This window comes from Fusarium fujikuroi, chromosome FFUJ_chr04 (genome assembly GCF_900079805.1).
Source record: "Fusarium fujikuroi IMI 58289 draft genome, chromosome FFUJ_chr04".
Lineage (NCBI taxonomy): Eukaryota > Fungi > Ascomycota > Sordariomycetes > Hypocreales > Nectriaceae > Fusarium > Fusarium fujikuroi.
In genome coordinates, this window is record NC_036625.1 from 1458026 (window position 1) to 1482614 (window position 24589).

General features: G+C 50.8%; 6 protein-coding genes; 2 read left to right on the forward strand and 4 right to left on the reverse strand.

The window, feature by feature from the left end:
* Nucleotides 1–535: 535 nt before the first annotated feature.
* FFUJ_13451 (probable cytokinesis protein SepA) lies at nt 536–5783 on the reverse strand (the record flags this gene model as incomplete). XM_023576138.1 has 2 exons in its annotated part: nt 536–2196; nt 2249–5783. The coding sequence occupies 2 exons, from the start codon at nt 5781–5783 to the stop codon at nt 536–538; spliced, it is 5196 nt and encodes a 1731-aa protein (XP_023429336.1).
* A 2366-nt stretch (nt 5784–8149) lies between these two features.
* FFUJ_13452 (uncharacterized protein) lies at nt 8150–8718 on the forward strand (the record flags this gene model as incomplete). XM_023576139.1 has 3 exons in its annotated part: nt 8150–8164; nt 8233–8567; nt 8646–8718. 3 exons carry the CDS (start codon nt 8150–8152, stop codon nt 8716–8718), a joined length of 423 nt encoding a protein of 140 aa, XP_023429612.1.
* A 598-nt stretch (nt 8719–9316) lies between these two features.
* Nucleotides 9317–10876, reverse strand: FFUJ_13453 (uncharacterized protein; the record flags this gene model as incomplete). XM_023576141.1 has 2 exons in its annotated part: nt 9317–10020; nt 10078–10876. The coding sequence occupies 2 exons, from the start codon at nt 10874–10876 to the stop codon at nt 9317–9319; spliced, it is 1503 nt and encodes a 500-aa protein (XP_023429337.1).
* An 858-nt stretch (nt 10877–11734) lies between these two features.
* FFUJ_13454 (related to mitotic and DNA damage checkpoint protein hus1) lies at nt 11735–12956 on the forward strand (the record flags this gene model as incomplete). XM_023576142.1 has 4 exons in its annotated part: nt 11735–11777; nt 11862–11967; nt 12021–12873; nt 12930–12956. The coding sequence occupies 4 exons, from the start codon at nt 11735–11737 to the stop codon at nt 12954–12956; spliced, it is 1029 nt and encodes a 342-aa protein (XP_023429338.1).
* Nucleotides 12957–13406: 450 nt separating this feature from the next.
* Nucleotides 13407–19254, reverse strand: FFUJ_13455 (related to COPII coat assembly protein SEC16; the record flags this gene model as incomplete). XM_023576143.1 has 3 exons in its annotated part: nt 13407–13999; nt 14050–18144; nt 18186–19254. The coding sequence occupies 3 exons, from the start codon at nt 19252–19254 to the stop codon at nt 13407–13409; spliced, it is 5757 nt and encodes a 1918-aa protein (XP_023429587.1).
* A 1071-nt stretch (nt 19255–20325) lies between these two features.
* On the reverse strand, nt 20326–24321 carry FFUJ_13456 (related to ABC transporter; the record flags this gene model as incomplete). XM_023576144.1 has 3 exons in its annotated part: nt 20326–23872; nt 23926–24113; nt 24166–24321. The coding sequence occupies 3 exons, from the start codon at nt 24319–24321 to the stop codon at nt 20326–20328; spliced, it is 3891 nt and encodes a 1296-aa protein (XP_023429339.1).
* Nucleotides 24322–24589: the final 268 nt, after the last annotated feature.

Sequence of the window (24589 nt, forward strand, 5' to 3'; positions counted from 1 at the left end):
GGAAATCTGGAATCATGGTGGGAAGAAGCAATCTTGGGTGGAAGAGTCTTTGGGACAGCTGAACGATGAACAACGCTGCCGGAGGGGGGTTTGGGTTACAAGGTCAAGGATATGAAAGGGTCACAAGCACCCGAATGCGATCGGGCCTGAACAGCATGGATAACTAACTGACACGCTCGTTGGGTCATATCAGACAGACAAGGGCTTGCTCAAGGACAAGGACGGAACTTGTGTTGGAGTACCCAAGGTAAAGACTCCGAGCTGAGGCAGGGTACCCAAGTTCTGACTGTCACTTGCGACCAATACTGCAATATCAACATCGCCATGATACACAAATTGTTCAAGTACTCTCTCTTCCACTGTATGTGTTGGTGTAGACATTACGTATAGCGCGTGCAATACATACAAACGCGATCTTTCCACCCCTAAACAGTTCCCAACACCATTGGTATGCATCTCGAATCACAGACACCGCCCATCCATCTCATCCTCGTGCCTGTACCATGCCGTGCCATGCCAATGCCTATGCCTATGCCTATGCGTTTTCCCCTTGCTCTTCTTCTGGGGCACTGTCGCCGGTAGTCGCGGCTCTAGGTGTTGGAACATCATCTTCTATAGGCGCTTCTTCTTCCTTCGGTGGCTCTTTGGCCGCCTCTCCTTCTTCTACCTTTGGCTCTTCCCTGGGTTCTTCCTTTTGTTCATCGGGGTTCTCTTCTGACTGATTTGTAGTCGCCCTTTCTCTTCGCCGTCTTCGTAGCCTTCTCTCTTCCTCTGCTGTCTGCCGTCTGGCTTTTCGGAGGGTTTCTCTCCTCTCGGGATCGTTGTCATCTGCGCCATCACCACCGCGCATACCTTGTAGGAGAGCTGCTGCTCTATCGGCAACGTCGTCTTCACCTTCACGAGGTGATGAGAGGCCGGGGCTGAGCACTTTGCTGTCGTCTTCGGTGGGTTCCTCCTTGTTCTTGAGGCCAGCTTCCACTTCTGGGATTTCGTCAAGGTCGGGGATCTTTTGTCCTGACGCAACGCGGACCTGGTGACGATCCTTGAGTCGCGCACGCCTTCTTCGGTCTCTCTGGTCCCGAGCTTGCGGCGCAGCTGCACGTAGCTTCTCCAGGAGGGAGTCCATGGCGCCGGTATTGGATGGGGACGTCGGTCCCGCCTCGGCGTTGGCGTTGGTAAGTTTGAGTTGTGCTGTGTGCTTCCGTTTCATTGACGCCTCGTTACGCTTCCTTGTCTCTTCCACCTGCATGTTCTTGTCACGAGACTTCTTCCACTCTCCAACGAACAATGCCAACTTGGCAAAGAAATCTCGGCGGGCACCATCATCTGCGGGGTCCTCGCCGTAAAATACCATGATATCCTTGTATGTCTTCATCATTTCTTCCAAGTACAGCTCCATCTGTTCGGATTTTCTTCGGGCTTCCTTCATAATGCGTTGGACGATTTGACTCACTCGGTCCTGGGGATGGAACTGCTTGGGGTCGCTTAGGTTACCAGAATCCAATGACATTTGAATATTTCGAATGTTGTCGATGTATTTCTTTGCATCAGCCTGAAGTTGCTCAATGTTGATCTTCTGTGCCGTCATAACTCCGTTGATATCATCCGCAAATGTCTCCCACTCAGGGTACTGGTTCCGTACAATACGCTCCACGAGATCGGCCAATGTTGACTCGTTCTTGTCGTCCTTGACCATACCCAATCTTGCAAGAGAGCTGAGCTTGAAACCACGCGCTTGCTTGTTCGCATCGTTCATGTAATTACCAATATCCAAAATAAGACCAAGTACGTTCATCAATGAAACGGAATCGCGTAGCGACTCAGATACTGTCACAACCTGTCGGATCTTCTCGTTAATCTCTTCGTACTCTTGCTCAAAGCTTCTAGTAAGAGCAAGGGCCCTCATTCGGCTCTTCCAGTAGTGGTGTAATTCAAAAGCCGTGTAGAGGTAAAGCTGATCTTGTCGAGTGAGCTCCGAGGGGTCAAGTTCACGGTCTTGGGACTTGGCATCAGGTCCAGTCCAGTCCTTGCTGTACGGTGCCATTTGCTTGACTGTGTTGTCGGGGATATTACAGAGGTCGTCCTTCTGCAAAAAGTCCATCACTACAGTGTTGTCTAGAATCTCTGGATCGCAGTGAATGATCATTTGAACAATCTTTTCGACAGAGTACTGTGAAAACTTGGCAAATGCAATTTCTGTGCAGTATTAGCAGGTAAAGCAATTAGGCATAAAAGGGAATGCACTTACCATAGGCCTTGCGGAGATCAGAAGAGATGATTTGCTTCTTGTCATCTTTCTTAGAAGAGCTTCCTATACCAATCTTCTTGATCTCCTTAGCCATGAACAGTTTCTCAACCTCGTCGAGAATACCCTTCTTGCTGAGCTCCTGATACTTCTCCTCTCGGGCTTCGGCAGAGGGGGTATGGGCTGCCCAGTGGCTGGTCTCAGGGGCATCGACCTTCTCCCAATGCAGGGCCTTGAGCTTCTTCTTGGGACGAACCACGGGCAGGCCAATGCTTGGTGCAGCCCCGAAAGCGGGTTGTCGAGCCAAGAAGTGCCCAGACATAGCACCAGGCAAAGGAGGTGGCGGAGGGGGCATACCTCCAGCACCAGGCAACGGAGGCGGAGGCGGAGGGGCACCAGGAATCTGGCCCGGCATAGGGGGAGGCGGCGGCGGAGGCGGCGGTGGCGGAGCTCCGGGTATTTGACCGGGCATCGGAGGAGGTGGAGGTGGCGGCGGAGGCGGAGGAGCAGCACCAGTGACTTCGATTTTGGGAGTGTCGCTATCACCTGGGGGGGTGATAGGTGATGAAGTCTCCATACTAGGGTGAGAAGGACCGGTGGTATCATCTTCAGAATCACTGGCATCGAACTTCTTGACCTTGGACCCAATCTCACCAAGCAAGCCAGCTTGCTGCTTGGGGTCTATCGTAGGTCGCTTCATCTCGACAATTCTTGGCTTCTCGAAGATGACACCATCCTCGCCCTCAGTCTCGTCGTCCTCATCGATCACCTCACCATCAGAGCGTCTCTTAAGGGGCTTGCGTGGAATCTTGGTATTGCGGTGGATGCTGCCCAGAACGCTGTTGGTGAAGTCCCGAGGAGGTGTACCACCACCAGGAGGTGTTCCAGGCCTGTCATCCATCTCTTCGCGCAGGGCTCGAAGACGGTCTGAAGGCCCAACAGCGTCTCCCCAAACACGTCCCTCAAGCTTGTATTGTGTCTTCTGCCGCTCGATCTGCATCTGTAACCGCTCCATGAGGCGTTCGCGATCTAGGATACCCTGCATACGAGCAGGGTCTTCCACGCCAGCCATCTTGCTGCTGGCGCTGCTAGCAGCAGCAGCGCTTTTGATAGCCTTGGAAGCAGCTACGTCCTGTGCATCTCGAAGCATCAGGTATAGCTCTCTTGTTTCCAACTCGTATCGCTGGGCTTCCTTGGCTCTCATAGTCTGCATACTGTCCAATTCAGCTTTGAGTCCATCTGCCTGTCTTCTTTGAGCATCGATGAAACGAGATTGTTCGTCCAGTTGCTTTTGTAATTTGGCGACCAGTCCATCAGCACCCAGCTCAAGCTGAGCCTTCATCTCATCACGCTCAGCCATCGCGGCCTCGGCGATTTGTCGCGATTCAAGGGCCTCATCCTGGGCTTGCCTGGCTTCTGAGTCTGTATGCAATTTGTCGAGGAGACTTTGAACCGTGAAGTTGAGACTCTGCTTGAGATCCATGTTCGGCAGTCGCCGATCCATAGCAACGTAGCTAAGCATGGAATCGACCAGCTGGAACATGCGTAGTCGTTCCTCGCCATCGTTTGCTCGGATGAGCATAAGATGCTGCAGAGCCGAAATGAAGTAGTCGTTGGTCTTGGTGCCATGAAGACGCTGCTGAATAGCATCGGCGATTTGAACGGGATCAGTCAGATCCTTGACCTCGCCCTCGACATCGTCCTTGATACTACTATTCTCCCTCTCAAGCATATCCTCATAGTCAATGGCTTCGTTTGTTCTGAACCGTTCAATCTGTTTGTCCAAGAGTTCGTATTGGAACTCCTCCATCTTCGTTAAGATTCGCTTGATACCACATGCTGTAAATTGGGCTCGAATGTGTATCCTCAACTCCAGGTCTCTCTCAGGCGAATCGATGATCATGTTGACAAGCATGAGAGTCGCAACGGCGTATTCCATTAGCAAGTTCTCCATTCCAATACCTCCAGTCCTCAACTCTTCGCTAGCACCGACCAAACTTCCCATCTTGCCCCTACCATCAATGGTGACCTCCACCAAACGCATCCAAGCATCGAATCGGCCATTTTCTCCAGATGCGGTCTTGACCTCGTCCAGCGCCTGAATGACCTTCAGATGACCTTCGGCATTCTCTCCCCAGGTGCATAGGAAGGTTATAATCTCGCTGACAAGCTTCCGCGTGGTGAGACGAGGGGATATAAGAGAGCTAGCAAGGGCTACCATGACCTTCTGGTGAATCAAGGCATCGTCGGCGCCGAATTTGTTGTTCATGAGCGCCTTTACACACTTGATAATATCATATTCGCGATCGAGGTTCTTGTCGATACGGGTGTTATCCTGGACTGGCCCCTGTGCTGTCCTGCGGTTGATCTTAAGCAGCAAGGTCATCAGAGCGACCTGTCCCTGACACTCAACGAATCTCTTGACCCAACCGATTTGTTGTGTTCGCAAATTGACTTCCAAACTTCCCATACCTTTCGTGTCAAGGCGATCCTCCATAACTCGCCGCACGTACCATTCAGGAGTGCCTTCTTCATCTGAGTACGTCGTGATATCGGGAGTCGCGGTATACTGGTTCGGGCGTGCTGTTTGTCGGCGCTTCTGCTCGCCTTGCCATTCAGTAAGTCGATCCTGATAGATGAGCGTCCACTTCTTCTGGGCGGGGTAGGCCATCATCTGTCTCCTGGCCTGCTCAGGGAGATTGTGCCATCCTCGCTTCTGCATCAGTTGGAGGAACATCTGCTCGACCACATTATCGTCGTCTGGTTTTGGGAAATAGAAACCACCCTGTGGATCGCTTTGTCCTGGAGGAGGGCCAGACGGAAATTTGGTAAACCGGTGAGAATCGCGGTTCGAGTGCTGAGAAGCAGCATAAGAGCTCTGAGAAGAGGCACTGGGCATAGCTACATGTGGTGAGCGTGATATCCTTCCATCAATGAAACCTGTATTACCTGACTGAATGCTCAGATTATCAGCCGAGCCCCGAGCATTAGATGACATATATGAGTCGTATCGAGGGTTGGGGGGATTATTCGAGTGGGAAGAGCTGCCCCTGGGCGGACCCCATTGCTGATACTGGGTCTGACGGCCCGTTGAAGCCATAGTAACATTGCCATATCCATATCCAAGAGGTTGTCGCCCAGGGGAATGGGCACCAGACTGTGCCGACGTCCCATCCCAGCTCGGGTATTGGTGAAAGTCCAGGCCATTTTTGTTCAGGTGGTGCGGAAGAGGTTCACGGCGCACTGGCATCTGCTCGCCCTTGGGCAGATACTCGACGGGTATGGGAGAGCGTGATCCACCTCCAACGGCATCGTAGGGTATCGACGTAATTACGCCTGCCATCTGGTTGATACCGCCATCAGAAGATTCTGGGCGATCCAACGAAATGGCAGACGACTCTCGTTTGTGGCGCGAGGAGCGAAAACTGGCGGCATCGTCTGCGGGGTATCTCGATTCTTCGGTCAAGCGCTTGTCTTTGTGCTTACTTCGTGAGAATAAAGACCGGCCGCCAGAGGACTGCCTCGTCTTGTCAGACATGGCGACGGCGACAGCGACGGCGGTATGTGTGACAGAGCGGTCGTGGCCGCGACAGTCGTCGAAGCGGAGGGTTTAGTTTGCGAATCGTATTTCGAAGATACCTGTGTTGGTGTCGATCCGGGGTGTACAGTAAGGGAGAAAAGGAGGTGCCAGGGTTTCGATGAGCCTTGGGAAACGTCTGCCAACGGCTACCAAATTGAACACGTGAAGTTGGCGATATGCTGGCCAAGGGCCGCTCGCTTCATCGGGGGCACGATATCGCCGTTCAGGAAGATATTGAAGTTATTCGGGGTCCGGAGCGTCAGTCGAATCGGCAGAAGCGCTATGGTCGGTCCTGAAACCTTGGTCGTCTGGAGTTTGGTTGAGTGTGAAGAAACCCGCGTAGATAGGGAGGGGGTAAAGCAAGGTAAAGGACAAAGAAAAGGCCTAAGCTTGGGCTTTGGATAGATGATGCAGACGGAATGTTTCAATGAGCGGTGCCAGAATGGAATAAAACTAAATTAATTGAACTGCAACCCGAGTTAAGTCGAAATGGTGTGAATAATAAGGAGCGTAGCGTGTCACTGCACAGCTGCAGTCGGGTTGGGTGTCGTATAACGTTAGAGTTAGGTAGGTCGTGCAGTGTGGTGTAGCAGTGTAGCAGTGTACGAGCAGCAGTAGCTAGCCAGCCCAACCCAGAGATGGGAATGACTTGGCTTCCAATGGATCCTTCTATGATCAGGGATCTGAGGACCAAGCCGAGGGTCTATCAAGATGGATGCGGATTGGTTCATTTGTTTACGGGGACGATGGACCTAATATTGCTTAGCCGCCGCTTGAGCTCTTATTCTTAGGTTGAGAATGCCTGCACGGCCCAAAGCTAGAGGTATGGATATATCTTGATACTCGATAGATAATGTAGTAAATTAGTATTATAAAAAGTCACTACAGTCCAATCAGCAAGTATAGGTATATCGTAATATTGGTGAATTGCCTTGTGAATAATGCTATGTACATAGCATAATCATGCATGGATGCTCCTTATGCCCAAGTAGCCCTGTGACTGGTCTGAGAGACACTTTTTAGCATCGACGCCAGGCGGGGAGTTTTCTTTAGCATCAGGAGATCTGCCAGGGGAAGTGGGCTCTGTAGATTGAGGACGCGCAGATGCATGTCAACCTGGGAGGAAACCAAGTTGAAGAACTTGGAGCGTACCTAAAGAGAGCCTGGAGACAGCTACGCTCATAGGAAGAACCTCTTGTCGTCCTTGGAGTCCGGAGTGACAGAAATCTGTCACCGTTAGTGATACAGCAATACCAGAGGCTTGGGACATTTGAGTTACCTTTCAGTGAGGTGTCGCACAAAAAAGTCTTACTGGGATCAATATATGGTGCAATAACACCAGGTCTTTCAGCTGCGAACCAATCCCATCATCCTATAAATGGTTCATGACTATTCTTAGTTGGGGTTTTCAGCTGCGCCAACGTGTAACAATCCTCGAACGATGAGATCAGTTACACGACCGTTTATTTTAACGTGGTACCAAAAATAATTGCCAGTCTCTTCTTTGTCAAAGCATCTATCTTTCAGAAGCTAAAGTAATAATTACTCATACAACTACGCATCTGTCTCAAGTCCCCTGCTGCGACTCTGAGCATCTCCACCAGATCGAGACCTATATGTCCATCAAAAGATTGTTTTATTCTTGATGCTTAAGCGAGGTCGGCTGTCTCAAATTCCCCATTCCGTTCAGTGCCAGTTTCTGATTGCAGTGTGTCAGCGTATAGAGATAGCATACGATGGTGACGTGTCCCATGGAGATGGAAGATTATGCGCATGTGAACAGCGATACGCTAAATTAATGGCTCGTGTTGAAGTGCCGGTGATCGAGATAATGCAGTAAATATGAAGTTACGATATATTAGGTCCTTAATGCAAGAGTTGAAAGATATAGTACCTCACCTCTATCCTTTCAGGTCGGTACCTAAGGTAGCAGGGTAGGTAGCTAGACAGATAATTATCTATACCTGTCTACCTACTAAGGCAAGCCATAAAAAAACTATCATCCCTTAAGGAATCAGGAAATGTATCGCTGAGATTATTGAGATCGTTCTAGAAAAATACTGTATAGCCGTTAGTGATGATGGTCCCCCTGCAAGTCTGAACGGCTTAGGTTCTGTTGGCCCGCCCCTTTTAGCGGGATCTTCGGCGTCGTCACCTCCTGCTGGGCCCTTGTGGCTTCAGCCACGTTTCCTGCTGTAGCCTCAGGGCGATCACGGCAACCTCCAGCTTCAACATCGTGACATTCATTTTCGGCCTCGAAACTTGCTGAGCCGAACTGCGAGACTGTCGTCTTGAGTTCCGATATATAGAACATGGGTGCTACCATGTCCGTTATCAAGGTAACAAACACATCATGACAACTTGCTCCTTGCTCCTCACCTACTGACATCCGCATGATCGCTACTAGACGCTCATTGTTCCCGCTGTAATCTCCTTGATACTCTTCATCCTCCTCACATACGTCCTCATTCCCCTCTGGCGCCGATATGCCCGATACAGCCAGTATCTACCTCTCGACACACTCTCTTCCCAGACATCGTCTCTGCGACAGCGCATTACGTCCCGAATAGCCACTTGGCGTTCCAATCGCGCAGTCGCATTCGCATCCGAGGACGTCTCCGATGATGGGCTGGAAGACGATGATGGAGAGGAACTTGGGAGCGTCGACGAGGATACGTGGCGCCAGATGGAGGCTGATACTCGTGCTGCACGGCCAGACAACGCCAGGCGATTAAGTAGAGAGTAAGTGCTGCTGTTAAACAACCCGGAACCCTTGTTGCACATCCCCATATACAACAGTGACTGACATCATGTGTGCAGTCTTGAAGAGGGTTTTAGGGACGACAGCGACGATGAGCCAGACCGGCTTTCAAGGAATAATTTTAGGTCATAATGTTATAATTCAATACGTTTCTTGCACCCTTCGGATTTATGAAATACCTTATCTATATATGGATGGATGTCAAGCAGAGCGTATATGTGAGGCGACAGCAGAAACAGTCAGTTATACTTGAAGATTTGAAATGCTTAGATCAATCTAGGACAAGCTATTCAAGTCGGTAGTCCTATTGATATCATTTCTCGAATTAATCCAAGTATACCCCGAGTTGCTTGGGCATATCTCGCCGAGATGTGGAAATGGCTGATCAACGAATTTAGTAATACCGAACAACTCTCGCGCACATAGTATTCTCCAGTGATAGAACATGACGTGCAGCTTACTATACGGCAGTATTCTTCATAGTCTCATGTGACTTTGAAGCAACAAATTGTTGTTCATTCATCGCTTGCATCGCTGTCTGCCTCAATCATTAAAATCATATCGCTAAAACTGTATCGCTCTTCATCCAAGATTCCAAAATCGCACCAGTTTCAAGGCACAACCAACAACGATATATACAGCCATTTTTCGAAGTGAAAGAGAAACCCCCAGGTCCTTGATACCACCCCCATACCCAAGTCTTCCGCTTGATACAGAAGCTAGAATATGGTCATGCAGCTATCGGTTGAGCAACCTTCCTTTTCCCCTTTGCCTTTGACTCTGTTTCGTTGGCTGACTTCTTTGGATCATCCGTCGGTGGATCAGGGAGAACCACTCCTATTTCGGTTTTTTCCCCAGCCATATCTCCCCCAGGACCAGCATTGGTCTTTTTGTCGATAGAGCCCAGTGCTGGATCCGAGGCAGCCTTGTGCATGGGCAATCGAGGCTCAGTGCCATTGGTGGCTGTGGGATTCGTCTTGTTCTTGCTTCCTACGGTGCCATTAGTTGATGCGGCCCCCACGGCAGATCTGCCCGTCTCTCCTGGTGTAGGAACTTCGAAAGGAAGTTGCTTAGCGAATTCAGGTAACTTCCACGGAGTGGGAGCTTCAGCAGGAGTGATCGCATCAGGATCGTCAGCGTTCCCAACTACTGGAGGGATTTCAGCTGTCTTTTGTTTTATTGTGTCAGCCTGGCTTCGGTTCTCTCTCATCTCGGTGCTTGGGCCTGTGAGCAGGTTACTCTGCTCTTGCTGGCCCGGGAGGATTGCGATCTCAGGGGCACCAATGGATCGTCTGATAGCGTTTTGTTTTTGAGGGTCCCTGTTTGCCGGGGACTCTATGACGTTATTCAGCCATGTGTATCTGCGTGCCTCGCATGCCTGAAAATGCTGTGTGCGAAATGAAAGCCATTCGTCATCCAACAATCGGTTGATCCTAAGGAACTTCCATTCGTACCAGGCGCGCTAGGCCTTTCTAGCACGAGAAATCATACTCTCTGGTAGATAGGTATGTTGCCTTGGCAATAGCGATGGGATCATTTTCTTGGAATATTCTTCCTTACGGTTGATCCTCCTTTTGGCGCATGGATCAGATGAACAAAAGCCACATTCTCGCGGTATAATTTGGATCTCTTGGTCTTCGTACCTGGGTTCCGGAAGTTCGAATGTTGGAATAGTAAGGTGGTCACACTCGTGTCGAATGGGGATACAGCCCCCCATTGGACAGTAATGCTCCCCTCCAACAATGATAGCATCACTCTCTGGAGTTCGAGACCTTAGACGTTCGGTCAGGTAACTGTGCAAACAACGGTGGCCAAATGGATGACCGCAAGGAAGATAGACTCGAGTCTCGCAGCGCTTCCAGCTGTCAAAATCGCTGGTCAAGTCATGGAGTAGCCTATTGCACATGACACAGCGGTCCGGGCCTGAATCAGGGTATTTTACCACTTTTGGATCGCGAGCTCTGGGATCTTGTCTCCCCAAATTTACAAAACCTGACGGATCTGATGGTCCACGCTGGTGGGCTGGAGGTAATTGTCGTACAGTACGTAGACGGAAGTGTCTTTCCTCATTTCTTGGACTTTTTGGACATATTCGCCCTTTGACTTTGCTCCAGATTCGTTTGAAGACATGTTTTTTTGCTTTGTTACCAGCATTTCCTTCAGCTGGGACTGAGGATGGAGCCTCGACAGGGTTTTGAACCTCGGGGACTTGTGAAACAGGCGGCATGTCTTCGCGCCGCAGGTGTTGCCCGGAAGACTCTGTGACACTGGGTGCTTTCGCAGTATCCATGTCTGAGTGGTGAAATTGCTCATAGCGTCTGGAGTGATGGGCGAACGCACAATTAAGTGAAAGTTTAGATATAAAAGATGGTAGCTGGGATGATCTTGACGATGTGTTTTGATGATGATGATGATGAAGAAGAAGAAAAAAAAGGAGAGTTTCTAAATCAAAGGGGTCTGTTTTATAGGCTTGCTTCCCTCGATCGAGCATTGGACACACTCCCCTTTCGCTATCTTATTTGGAAAGAGTCACCTTCTTTATTGTCGTGTAGATTTTTTTATGCAGAGGAGGAAGTTTCAAACGGGAAGATATCCTGCCTATCTTAACACCATTTGGGAGGGTCCCATTGGAACATTGGGGTTTGACAAGTATGAACCTGGATTAGTACCTAAGTAAGTAACGGTCCATAGGTATATTGCAATTATCCTACCCTACCTACCTAAGGTAGGTAGTACTTGGTCAGGTAGGTACTGAGGTAGGTCTTTCGTCTTGAATTGCACTTAGTGTTGCCTCTCGTGTGTGTCTGTTGTTAATATCTGCAAGGTCGATAGGCGTTACTGGTTCATATATATATGGGTGAATTTCTACATATACAAATCAACATAGCAAAGGCTTGTAAAATATCTAGGTACAAGTTCGTATGATTTCTCCTACCTAAGTTAGTATGCCTCTACCTTAGGCAAAGATCAAATTCCTACCAATTCATGTATATTGATGGTGGTGAAGGCAGCCACCTAGACCCACAATTTACGACTTCCAGCATTTGCATCACTTCGTCTACGTTAGTTACCTGGAAGGTATGGCGTTCATCCATAACAATCTCCCTTCCATTTACTTGCACCATTTCTATCATTGCGACTCCTCAACATGCGTTTTCGTACAGAGCTGAAAAACATTCGCACATTTGCAAGTAAGTACTCATACACACATTCCTGGGCTTTTCTATTATTCTCTCTTGCTTTTCTCGGGCACGCTTTGCTAATACTGATCACAGAGCTTACAGCTGCACTTGGCTCTCTTGAGAAGATTGCCTGGTTGCGCTTGAGCGACGATACTGCACGATTCACCGTCATCCCAGACATGGGATCTCAAGTATGGGCGTATGTGCTCTTCCTTCTTGGGCTGTCTTATGTAATTGCTCATAAATATCAAGGTCTCTCGCCATGGACTTCATTTTCGATGGCTATCACATTCAGTCCGCCGAGGCAGGCAATACTATTAACTTGGAGCTTCCCCTTCAACCACTTCAACGCGCCCTCAAGTCTGCGCTCAACAGTATCTCTGCTTCCTTACGTCTCACAAAGAAAGACGGTCTGCCAGTTCTTTCAATGACTATCACAACGACTACGTCAGCTACCAACCCACCTGGGGCCGCGAAACCTTCGGGAACAGCCGCTGGTGATGACCCATTCGATGACGATGAAATGTTTCAGGCAGAGCATCTCGAGACTTCATTGAGGCGAGAGCATGAGAAGATCATTACGCAGGACATACCCGTGCGTGTCCTCCACCCCGAAACGGTTGAGACTATCATGCAGCCTCGAGTACGAGAACCAGACGTCCACATTCAACTGCCCCCTCTTCTTCAGCTCAAGGCCATCTCAGACCGCTTCACCAAGCTTGCTATGGCCTCTAATTCTGGCTCTTCCGCTAATACGAAATCACCGAAACTTGAGCTTAGCGCCAACATGCACGGTGGTCTACGACTACGGATCGCAACCGAGACGACAGATATCTGTAGTGTGTGGTCTAATCTCGAAAACCCAGAGCTTGACCCAGCACAGCTCGATTGTCCCGTGGAGGAGCATCCAAGTACCAAGTTTCGAGAAGGCGGTCCCAATCATTGGGCGACTGTCCGGGTCGATGGCAAGGACTGGAGCCGTGTCCTTAGTGTTGGTCGCTTGGAAGGCAGGGTCATTGCCTGTTTTGCTGACGACCATGCGTTGATTCTCTACGTCTATGTGCCCCATTACGATGATGCTACAGCGGATGACTCTGTCGTGACAGTGAGTTTGCCCTTTGTTTGCCCCCAGTCCCGTCAATTATGTGCTAAAAATCCCAGTACTATGTACAGTCATATAGTATGTGAAACACATCAAGATGAATGGTGACCTTTCATGTTTCAGGCGTTGGACCTGGGTAGCAGTTTCTAAGATTTTGGCATTATATTGGGCGTTCAGTCAAAAGTGTATATCTGTCAAAGCACACAGTAATGGGGGGAGGGGGGGATGCAACGGCAGAATTCTTTATCGTATTATCGTTCTTTGTCGAATATCTTCTCGAGTCGTAATCATTTCTCGATGGTAGCATTAGGGTCTATTCTCTTCTTGATCCAAAACATTACAACTCATCCGCTTCCTCAATACTTTGTGTACAATCGCCCCAGGCCAGCACCTACAATTCAAACCATCGCAGAAATACAACGTAACAATAGTCTAACTATTAATACAAATCGATTCGTTCCTAGCACGAATCCCAACAAGAACGTCTGAAATTGACTCGGTATTTCAAATCCAAACGAATGACATCTGTTCGTGCCTTACTTGGCCATAACATCGACATATCGACCACCCTTTCGTGGCTTCTTCTTGTCACTAGCTTTGCGAGGCGCCACGCTGAGTAAATCGTCGATGCTGCTGGCATTGCTCATGCTTGTCGTCGGCCGACTGGGTGGTGCGCTGGCATTGCTAGTGTTGGAAACGGATCGAACCATAGCAGGGGGTGCGAGGCCCAGGCTTTCCGTCGATACCTGCTTGGACAGTTCTGGTGTTCCAGCTCGAACTTTGGGGGGCATGAGGGGTGGCGGCGCACTATTGCTCGTTACCAACGGTGGGGGAGGAGTGGCGGTGGGAGGCGGGGGGGTTCCAGAGACAGATCGAGGGCCAGCCCTGGGGGGGGGAGGTGTAGCGGTCTTAGCTGGTGTGTTTTCGGCGCCTGGCTTCTTATTGACCCATCGCTTTAGTTCAGGGTCGTATACAAAGCTGCTGGCCTCACCCAGCTTCGCCCGGATGGGCTTGCCAGGAGAAGAATCGCCAGAGGAGGTCTGCTCAAGGGGCGCTTTCTTGCTTCCTCCAAACCAGCCACCGAAGCCCCAGCCCTTCTTTGACGACTGCTGGGCAGCTGCACGCTTGGCTGTTCAACTTGTAAGTCATGTATCATATCGATAAGAAAAGGAAACTCACCATCCTCCTCCGCAGCCTTGCGGAACATCTCATCATTCTCCCGGTCCTTATCCGCCTTGGACTTCTCGGCAGGTTTCATGGAAGGGAAGTCATCATCGTCGTCATCCATGAAACTCTTCTTCTTAGGTTTGGGCTGCTCATCGTCGCCCTCAGCAGTGGACTGAGGCTCATATGATGGAGGCTCATAACCGTAAGGCTGGAATGAAGGCGGCTCGTAGCCGCCATTACCGCTCTCTCCAGTATTGTGCTCACCTGCCTGCTCAGGTGGGTTTGAGGACACTTGAGGCGGCTCGTATCCGTAACTGAGAGGCTGGAACCCCTGTGACGAACTATCGGCAGGCGTCTCATCGTTGCCCATCGGGGTAGATGCTGGCATTCCATAGGGCTGGTATCCAGCAGGAGAGTAACCCTGCGTAATTTGAGCAGCTGGTGCAAGGCCTGCCGGTCCACTAAGGCCAGCACTGGTCGGCTCAGACGGAGGAACGGAAGGGGTGTAGCCTTCACCTCGGTCAGTCGAGGCAGCACCAGGGTAGGAAGGCTCATATGAGTTAGGGGCATATTCAGTAGAACTTCGTCCAGGTGTGTACTGAGATGTAGGAGAGTAAAGGTTCGCGGAAGCAGCGGGCGTCGAAGCATTCGGCGCGTATTTGGATGCTGCAATGCTTGCCGATGGTTGAGCAGGTGTCATGCCGAAGCTAGGTGACTGCTGACCATAGATGTCAAAGTTAGAAACCGACGGTGAACGACTAAACTCTCCAGACGGGCGGTTAAACGGGCCTGCCTCCCCAGTACCTCCATTGTTCTCCTCGTTATCATCACCTGCGACGAACTTATTGAATCGGTTCCACATGCTATCTGAGACCTTATTCATGCTTGGCTTGGAAATCCATGAGCCACTCTCCTCCTTCGGCGCTTGTTTCAGTCTCAACATGAAGTCTTCAACAGCAGTCTCGAGAACATGATGATGGTATGGCGATCGCTTAGTTTGGGAGGACATTGCTGTCAAGATGGCGTCGCAGTATTGCATTGCCTTGTCCCGGTGGCCATACTCAGCAAGAGTCATTGCATGTTCAAGCTTGTAGGCAGCAAGATGGGGTGTGCCTGCGGCTGCAAGAGCTCCTCCTGCAAGAGACAGGCCATACTCATAGACCTCGCTCAGCTGGAGTGCCTCTGTTTCCTTGGCAAACTGGTCAGATTGTTGCCTATGATCAGCTCCAATGAGCACAAAGTTGGCGTTGGGGTCGTCAAGACCACCGAAAATAGACGCATGGCGGCCAAAGATGAAGCAAATGTGAGCTGCCTCGGCTCGCCCATAGCTAGAGAGAAGATTTCCGAGGGCATTCAATCCTTGGATATCATCCGTGCTTCGGTTGCTCAGGACAAGAGAAAGAGTCTCTCTCCACTTGTCCAATCCGTCGAGGGTATCCTTGGTAGGTCCTGAGCCCCCACCAGTGGACACCAGTTGAAGACCAGCCCGAGCATGAACAGGAACTAATTCATCCACGCAATCCTCAAGGTTGCCAGAAAGAATCTTGTACAGTGCAGCCATGGACTCGTTGGCGTGACCAGGGTAGTTTACTTCTTTACGAACAAATTCCTGTGCCACGCGTTTGTAAAGATCGCCTTCCACGGTATGTGAGATCAGCATGGCATGACCCCAAAGTCGTTTATCAACAAGAGCCCAAACAGCCTTGTCTCGATCGCCCCTCAGGAGATGGTGACGAATCTGATCCATGGATGAGACATCGACACCATCGGCTTGCATTGAGGTAACCGACGGTACTCCTGTATCAAAACTAGCAGCGGCAGGGAAAAGCGCATCATCACTTGCGGACGATGTATTTTCACCAGGCGAAAGGACATCTCGGACAGCTGCCTCCACGGCAGGGTTACTTTCCAGTATTCCATCATTCTCAATGAAGATAAGCATAATCTTCCATAGGAGTAGTCGCTCGACAGCTCTCTTCGCCTCGAGAGAGAGTTGGGAGTGAAAAGAGACATCCGGAAGGTCTTTTTCGAGTAGCTCAATTCCAGCACTGAGCCATCCGATGGTCTCTTTCTTCTTTGACTTGCCCCTGAGAGGACCTGGGAATTTGGCCACATGCTCGTGTAACGGCTCAATGTCCTTGACACTCTGGACCTTGACTTCTCCTGGTGTTCGTACAATCATCGGAACAGCCTGGTTCATGCCATACCGAGGAACACTCTTGGGGAAAGAGGTGACGACAGTACCGCCGACGCCCCATGAGATAATAGGCACTCCTTTCCATCGCTGGAGCTCATCATTCTCCCGTCCGTCAGTGGGCGCAACCATGTTCATTGTGATAGACTGGCCGCGAGTACGGACAGTTGAAACACCAGGGGCTGGGGCCATTGGAGCAGTGGGAGCCACCGGAGCATAAGGTGAAGGGGCTGGCTTTCCGCCTACTGGAGAAGGATAGGAGTGTGAGTGGGCAGATGAGGGTCGGCGTGCTGAATCTGAGGACCTCTGAGCCTGCTTATGGCCGAAGGATGCGCTTGGCGATTGCGTCTGAGCGCGAGGAGGTGGTACAAAGCCAGCCTGCGCTGTTGGCGGGGCATGGGGCACATACGGACCCGATTGCTTGGGAGGCGAGAGGGTAAGTTGGCCAGCATAGCTTGGAGGGGGTGGTGTCTGCGTGGATTTTGGAGGAGATGCAGGGTTATATCTCGAATCATAATGAGGTATGGCATGAGTAGCGCTCGCAGATCTAGTGGGAGTCTGTTGCTCATCCTCCTCATCTACCTCACGTGTGGGTGGCAGAGACGAAACTCGGCTCATCCTTGGCTCAAAGTGAGCACTCTCAGAATGGGTCAACGGGCTTGAAGTCCTGGGCTGATGTGGGAGCACAGGCCCGGGGCCAGCAGTTGCCACGGCTCCGTAAGAACCGTGGCTCTTGGGAACGGGAGGTGCCGGTGAATAACGACTGCTTGCAGGAGCGGGCGGAGCAGTATGGCTTGTACCAGGTGCAGGAGAATATCGAGAGGTGCTTGTCGAGGCAGGGGGGGGCATGTGGTTGGCAGAAGTGGTCAGGGCAGCATAAGGACTAACTCTCTCAGGTGCAACCAGACCAGCGCCGGGAACAAGAGCCGGCTGACCGGTGGAATCGCTGTGTGGTTCACCAGGGGTGACCGTCGTAGCGGGAAAAGGTGGCGGAACCATATGATTTGGCGCCGCGGGTGCTAATGGCGAAGGGATATGTGGAACATGAGCCATTGGGGGCGCATTTCGGGCGGGAGACAGAGCCCTCTGGCTTGTCCGTGAACTAGGCCGTGGTCTAGATGTCAGGGGCAACTCCTCAAAGAAGTTCTCTTTGTGTTGGGCACCAGGAGTTGTGGGTTTGGGAGGTGCTGTAGATTGTTGGTGGCTGGGTAGGCCATGGCTAGAGGAAGGAGGAGTGAGTCTCGTTGGGGGAGCCGGCATGCCAACGCTCGCACTTCTAGGCGGAGGCTGAACCGGAGCATGAAGCTGATTAGCTTGGGAAAGCTGTTGCATGCTCGCCCTCTTTCGAGGCTTAACCAGGTTGGTGACAAGATCGGTAGGTAGGTCATACGGTGAGTGATAACCTCCCTTTGACTTATCCGCGAAGCTTTGCGCCTTGGACATATCAGGACGTGCTGGCAGAGGCTGACCGTATTGAGGAGATGTACCGAAAGGTGTTACGACAGGCGCTGGAGTGTTGTATGCCGAGATTTGGGAACCAGCAGCCGCGGGAACTTGTATGCTGGGAGCATACGGAGATGGCGCTGGGTGAGGAGCTGGTGCCTGCGGCATATAGGGATTGGAGCCAGAAGGTTGACGTGAAGCAGGGGCAGGCGCCGGAGCCGGAGCCGGAGCTGAAGCTGGCTCCTCATCCTCCAAAAAGCCTTCATCATCACTTCCAAAGAAGGCAGCTGGGTCAACTTGCTTGTCATCTCCCGCATTCTCTTCAAGCAGAAAATCGTCGTCTTCGTCATCAGCGAAAGCTTGTTCCCATTTTGATGCAAGGTCTTCCTTCTTAGCTGGGGAGGAGTCGGGTGCAGCAGCAGCAGGGTTAGATGAAGCAGGTGTTGGCGCAGGCTGCGCTGCCTTTTTGCCTCCTCGCTGTCTTCGTCACTATCATCGTCTTCATCACTACTGTCGTCGTCGTCCTCCTCCTCCTCCTCCTCCTCCTCCTCCTCCTCTTCCTCCTCTTCCTTTTCCTCTTCCTCTTCCTCTTCCTCTTCAGGGGTTCCCTCAAGTGCAGACTTGTTCGAGATGGCGCCTGCGTTCATGGAATCCAAAACCTGCATTGTCGATTTTCGTTCCAAAGCCGGGGTAGGTTTTTCATCAGATGGCTGTTCGGAGCCCTGAACTTGGCTGAAGAAATCATCACCTTCCTCGGCTTTATCGTCGAACGAGTCGCTTAACGTGTGGTTGGGTTGTTCACTAGGAACCTTATGCCTTTCTTCCTCGGGTGGGGGGATAAGTGGCATCCCTTCTTCATATCGTTCATCAGAATCTTGGCCCTCCGGACTCTTCAAATCTCCACCAATGGATATAGAAGAGGAGTGTCCTCGCCTAGGAGCTTCTAGCCCATCTGTCGTCTCCTCTCGCTGGTATAGCTCCTCCTCTGCATCCGCTTCCTTCTCGATTTCCTCTAAGACGTCCAAGGCCTGATTGGAAGCAAGAGGTTGTTGATCCTCTACTTCGGAATTTGTGTGGGCGGGAGGTACAGGTGGGAAAGAGTTTGTTCGGTCGGTAGGCGGCATGAACTTAAAAGGGTCGGTATCAGTGCGACTTAAGTTCCATTCACCTTCCTCCTCGTCTCCGAAGCTGATTTCGTGAGATACTGTACGAGCGAATGACATGGAACTTGAGTGCTGAGATACAGGTGCCTTTGGTTGTGAGGCGACATCGAGTTCGGGTTCATTGGAGGCAGTTTCCTCTTGTGTTTGGTTAGGGACTGCATCATCGGAAGCTAGCCAGTCATTGCTATCATGGCCGTCATCCTCGTGTGAAGGCCAGGCGTTGGCAGCGCCATCTTGTTCCGAAGATTTTTGATCCTGTTGTGACGACACGTCTGGACTTGTAGGCACATCGGCTTGGACGACCGCGTCTGGGGTTGTAGATGACGTCGCATGTGCGGGAGCCTGGGTGGAGCTGGTAGGATCGGGATGGTTTGGCATCGTCGCCAGATCTGTCGCTTTTGGCGATTCAGAAGCCATCGCGAAGCCGATTCGGGCGTTGGCTCGTAGGGTGAAAAGGAAAGAAGTGCCAATAGCAAATAGGTACTTTTTGCAAATCGTGTCAGCGGAACGGTTTCAGTACAAAGGGGCTACTGCCGAGCAAGCTAATCTGCGCGGAGCTAGGACGGGAGCTTTGCGACCTCAGGGGGTAGAGGGGGCCTTGTCACATAAGGCAAATCAGAAGCCAGGAGAGGAATTTCGTACTTAGTATACAAGAATCAAATTGTGTGTTGTCGCGTTTAGTCAGAGTCGCCCTTTCGCCATGATCATCTGGGTAACAAAAGAGACGTTTGCTGGGGTTGGGAGGGAAACGTTCTGGAAGTACAGTACAGATCTCTCATAAGTGCAAGTTGGCATGAACCAAAATATGGGGGCCCAGAAAGGCAACTGCCACCCGTTCGGCGCCGCAGGATGATGATGGATTTCTGTACTAAGAGGTCCTCAATTGACGAGATATAGTTGGACATTCACAATGCTCTCGGATTTGTTAGGCATCTCATTTAGAGTACTTCTAAACTTATTTTTATTTCTTGAGTTTCTTAAATATTATCATTTATCATTAAGAGATAGCAGCTCGTTTTAGAGCTTTGATCCCTAGTACTCTTTTCTTTCGAGCACATATGCACCTTGCATGGTGTGCTGGAGCTCGCCGAGTCCTCTACCTTCCAGTAGGTGTAGGTAGTCTGACCATGTGGAACCGTGGATTATCCGCCCCTCGTCTGACTGACTTCCCCATCAACGACTGGAATCTAGACCCAAATCTTTCGCCTTTGATTGAACATCCAATGAGTAGATATGATCAAATTTGCTTCACAACAAGGTCATCCCCTGGACACGGCTGGGATTGTAACCCCTGGGCGTAGTCTTGGCTCATTCCTTACCCGAACTAAGACAACAGATCTAACCATGGCAATTGTATATAGAGGCTACCCTAGAGGGTTGAATGACCACTATATTTCTAAACGAATCAATATTGAAGGGTATTATCTATGGATGCTATCATTAACGATTATAACTTTTAGTCCCCAAGTCCATACACACAGAGCACATCTAACTGTCCAGAGCCTGTGCCTCGCACATCTTTCGATACAATCCACCCTGAGCAAGCAGCTCTTGATGCGTTCCCGACTCTGTGATTTTGCCACCCAAGAAAACACAAATCTTGTCAGCGTCCTTGATTGTGCTCAAGCGATGAGCAACAGCAATGGTAATGCGGTCTCCTTCCTTCGCTGCTTCTGCCAATGCGCCTTGTACAATCTTCTCGCTCTCGGTGTCAAGTGCACTTGTAGCTTCGTCAAGGAGAAGGACCTTGGGATTACGGATCAGGGCTCGGGCGATGGCGATTCGCTGTCTCTGTCCTCCAGACAGTTGCGCGCCGTTTGATCCAGCCTGTGTATCGAGGCCTTCGGGCAAAGACGAGACGAAGTCCCATGCATTGGCTGCGCGGAGCGCTGCCTCAATCCGCTTGTCAGGAACCGAAGTGGAAGGGTCCTTACCTTCGGTCTCTGGATCATCGACACCAAGAGCAATATTCTCTCGTATCGTACCCTGGAAAAGAGTTGGCTCTTGTTGAACCAGACCAATGATGCGGCGGTAGAGGCGAGGGTTGAGATTGGGAAGTGCCGAGTTAGCAATGCTGATTGTGCCGCTTGACGGATCATAGAACCGTTCAAGCATAGCTATCATAGTTGACTTTCCACAGCCCGATGCGCCGACAAGCGCGACAAATTGCCCAGGCTTGACATCCAAGTCGATGCCGCGGAGAACGGGGGCATGAGGTCGAAGAGGGTACGAGAATCGGACATCATACAAAACAATCGGACCTCCAGACTTGGGACCATTATCTCGATTCTCAGGTGTTTCTTGGACGTTGGGCTGGAGCTGATTGAGCCAGAATATGTAGTTGGCAGCGTTGACTCCCTTGGTGATACTGGTGGAGAATTGGAAGAGCTGAGCAGAAGCCTGACCAGAGTAGAAGACTCCCAAGAAGGCGACAAAGAAATTGTACATGGAGATGTCACCAAATGAAAGGAGACGGCAGCCATACCAGAAACCAAGAGCTTGGAACCAATACTCAATTGATTGAGTCAGAGCAAAGAAGATCATGATTCGGAAAAGGTCGTTCTTTGATCCAGTAACGGCTTGGTTCAGCTCATCAACATACTTGTCCAAGACTGACTCCTCAATGGCCAGAGAAGAAACGGTTCGAATGGCAGTGATGGCCTCAGAAGCAATTGAAGCGCTGGTGGAGTATCGTTTCGAGGTATCCCGGTCCAGCTTGGCGTCGAGGCGAATCTTGAAGTAACCGGAGCTGACTAAAGGAGGAAGACCAGCGCAAACGACCACCAGACCCAACTTCCAGCTGTGGATTATAGCCAAGAGACTGCAGGCAGCCAGGTTGAGAATAGCAATAAGGATAAGGGCCACGTTAAAGCCCATCAACTCGAGGATCGACTGGGGATTGGAGTCTACACGACTGGCCAGAGCACCAGTGCTGTTTTCCTTGCGATCAAAGAACTGAAGGTCTTGACGAAGTATATCCCGGAGACTCTGCTTGCGGAGTTTGTGGCTGAGGAACTGAGCGATGGTGTTGGTAGCATAGCCAAGAGCAAAGTACGACACCAACAAACCGGCAGCGAGAACGATGAACATGCTTGCGTAGAAATCGCCGCGGTCTCTCATCCTGTCACCAGTCAGGGTGAAGACCTCAACAACGTGTGCTAGCAGAATAGCCTGACCGGGAAATGCTGCAACAGCTCCTAAACATCCCGCAAGAACAAAGAAATACGACCAAGCGACCTCTGGGCTCTCACGAATCAAACGATAAACGACATAAAAGATGCCCATTTGTTTGTGGTTGTCATAGTTGCCAAGCTCCTTGCCAGCCTCGAGACGCTCCTGGACGTGGGTTTCGTATTGGGTAACCGTCTTGCTAAGACCGAGCTCTTCCTTGTCTCCTTCAGGGGCAACTTCCTCTTCTTCGTCAGCCGAAACATTACTGGGGTCATTCTCGACTGCAAGATTCTGAATCTTGACGAGCTTAGCGTAGGCACCATCTTGAGCAATTAGGGACTCGTGAGAGCCCTGCTCGATGATAGAACCCTTGGACATGACGACGATGTTATCAGCCTTGCGAATGGTGGCGAGCTTGTGAGCGATAACGATGGTAGTGCGGCCTTCGGATGCTTTGTCGAGTGCTTGCTGAACGACACTCTCGGCGTGAGGATCAAGAGCGCTTGTAGCCTCGTCAAGAAGAAGAACCTTGGGCTGCGATACAACACTGCGAGCAATAGCAACACGCTGCTTCTGACCGCCAGAGAGAAGACCACCTCGCTGTCCGATTTGTGTGTTGTAACCTTCTGGAAGTTCCATGATGAAGTTGTGAGCAAAAGCCATCTTGGCAGCCTCCTGGATCCGTTCCATCTGTTGTTCAGCAGGTGAATTCTCCCATTCAGTACCAACTAACCCGTGCTTAATGTTGTCGAAAACAGAACCCTCAAAGAGAACAGGCTCTTGCTGGACGAGCCGGACGTTTCGGCGGAGCCAGTTGAGGTTAAGCTTGTCAATGGGACGACCGTCCAGTTTGATAGTGCCGGATTTGGGGTTGTACCACCGCTCAATGAGACCGACAATAGTGCTCTTGCCTGATCCTGATTGACCTACTAGTGCCGTGACTTTACCAGCAGGCACGTTAAGAGAGAAGTCCTCAAGCACTGTGACACCAGGTCTGGTGGGGTAGGCAAACGAAACATTCTCAAGCTCGACATGTCCAACTGTCTCCGATGGTGTCTCGCCATCCTTGGAAAGGGGGTCGATAGCTGACGCTCGGTCGATGAGAGTGAAAAGCTGTGCTGCACCAGACATGGCACGGCTGAAGTCGATAGTGTATGGGGTGAGCTGGGTCAACTGAACAGCCGCAATGACAACAGAGAGGAGAACCGTGAAGATGACGCCCGAGCTTTTGATTTCGCCAGTTGAGAGCATACGCACACCCTGCCAGAAAGCGAGTCCGAAACCGAGGTAGATGATGGTGTAATCGGCAGAGAACATGAGACCAAAGAGAATGGAGATCTTCTTTCCAACGGTGTGAGCTTCCTCGAGATGCTTATCGAACTTGTCGACGAGTCTAGCTCGCATCTCAAAAGCGTGAACAGTGCGCACGCTAGCGAGGATACCCTCAGCGAGCGAATTGGCTTGGCCGTGAATCTCGAGGATCTTGACTTCGTGAACAGCTTCCATCGTAGCAACAACAGTCATGACGATGATGGTTGCCGGAGCGATACATAAGCAGATAAGAGTCAGCTTCCACTGCACGATGAAAGCGACAATAAAGGCAGTGAGGAAGGCAGCAATGCCCTGAAAGAAGAGACCAAGTTTCTCAGCGATGCCGGTTTGAATCAAGCGGCCGTTGGAGGTAGCCTGCGTAGCGATGGAACCGCCGCTCCCGAAGTCATAGTAGGCAGCCTCTTGTCGAAGAGCAGCGCGAAGGTACTCCTTTCGAATGTTGCGTACAATGCGGTAAGATGAGTAGGTGAGGAAGACGTTCCAGATGTAGGAGAGAACAAATCGACCAATGCCAAGGTACACAAAGTAGAGTCTTGTATGAACGTTAGGAGAGAGTTGTATGGGATATGACTCCGAAGGACTCACGCTAGGTCAGCAACTTCTTTTCGGAACTTGCTAGGCTGAGAATCTCCAGATGTAAAGTCGGTGATTGTGGTGATGAACTGCCCAAAGATGAGGTTTTGGAGAGCGATACCGGCACCTGAACCTATGGCGGCAATGAGAGCAATGCCTTGCATTAGATACTCTGTAGGGCCTGCATATGTGAGGATACGCTTTAGAGTGTTAGTATGTTATTTTACACGGGTTTGTATTCTTGTTTATCACCTTGTAGTCACCCCAAGAACCCTCGATTTCTCCCTCTTCTCCAGGACTGGGAGCATCGCTGCCCTCCGCGTTGACAACAGCATCTTCAGGAGTTGAGGTCGCATCGCTGCCACCTACGACCTTTTCATTTTCCTTCTCGTTGATACTGGGAGCCATGGTGATCTGCCGCACAAACTGCACCAGGCGATTCTGACGCCCGAAAGAAGTGAACTCGTGTGATCTGGCGCTTTGATGTAAAGTTAAAGAATCAGGCCAGTATATTCAGGCTGTGAGCCCTGCTTAAGGAAGGAAATAGATTGACGGAACCAGAAAGGAGAGGGAAGAGACCATGACTTTTACCAAGGGGATAGCGTGCTTTTGAAGAAAACAGCACCTGAGAACTTTTGAGAGATGAACCCTGGGGGTGGAGTGAGGGTAGACCAGA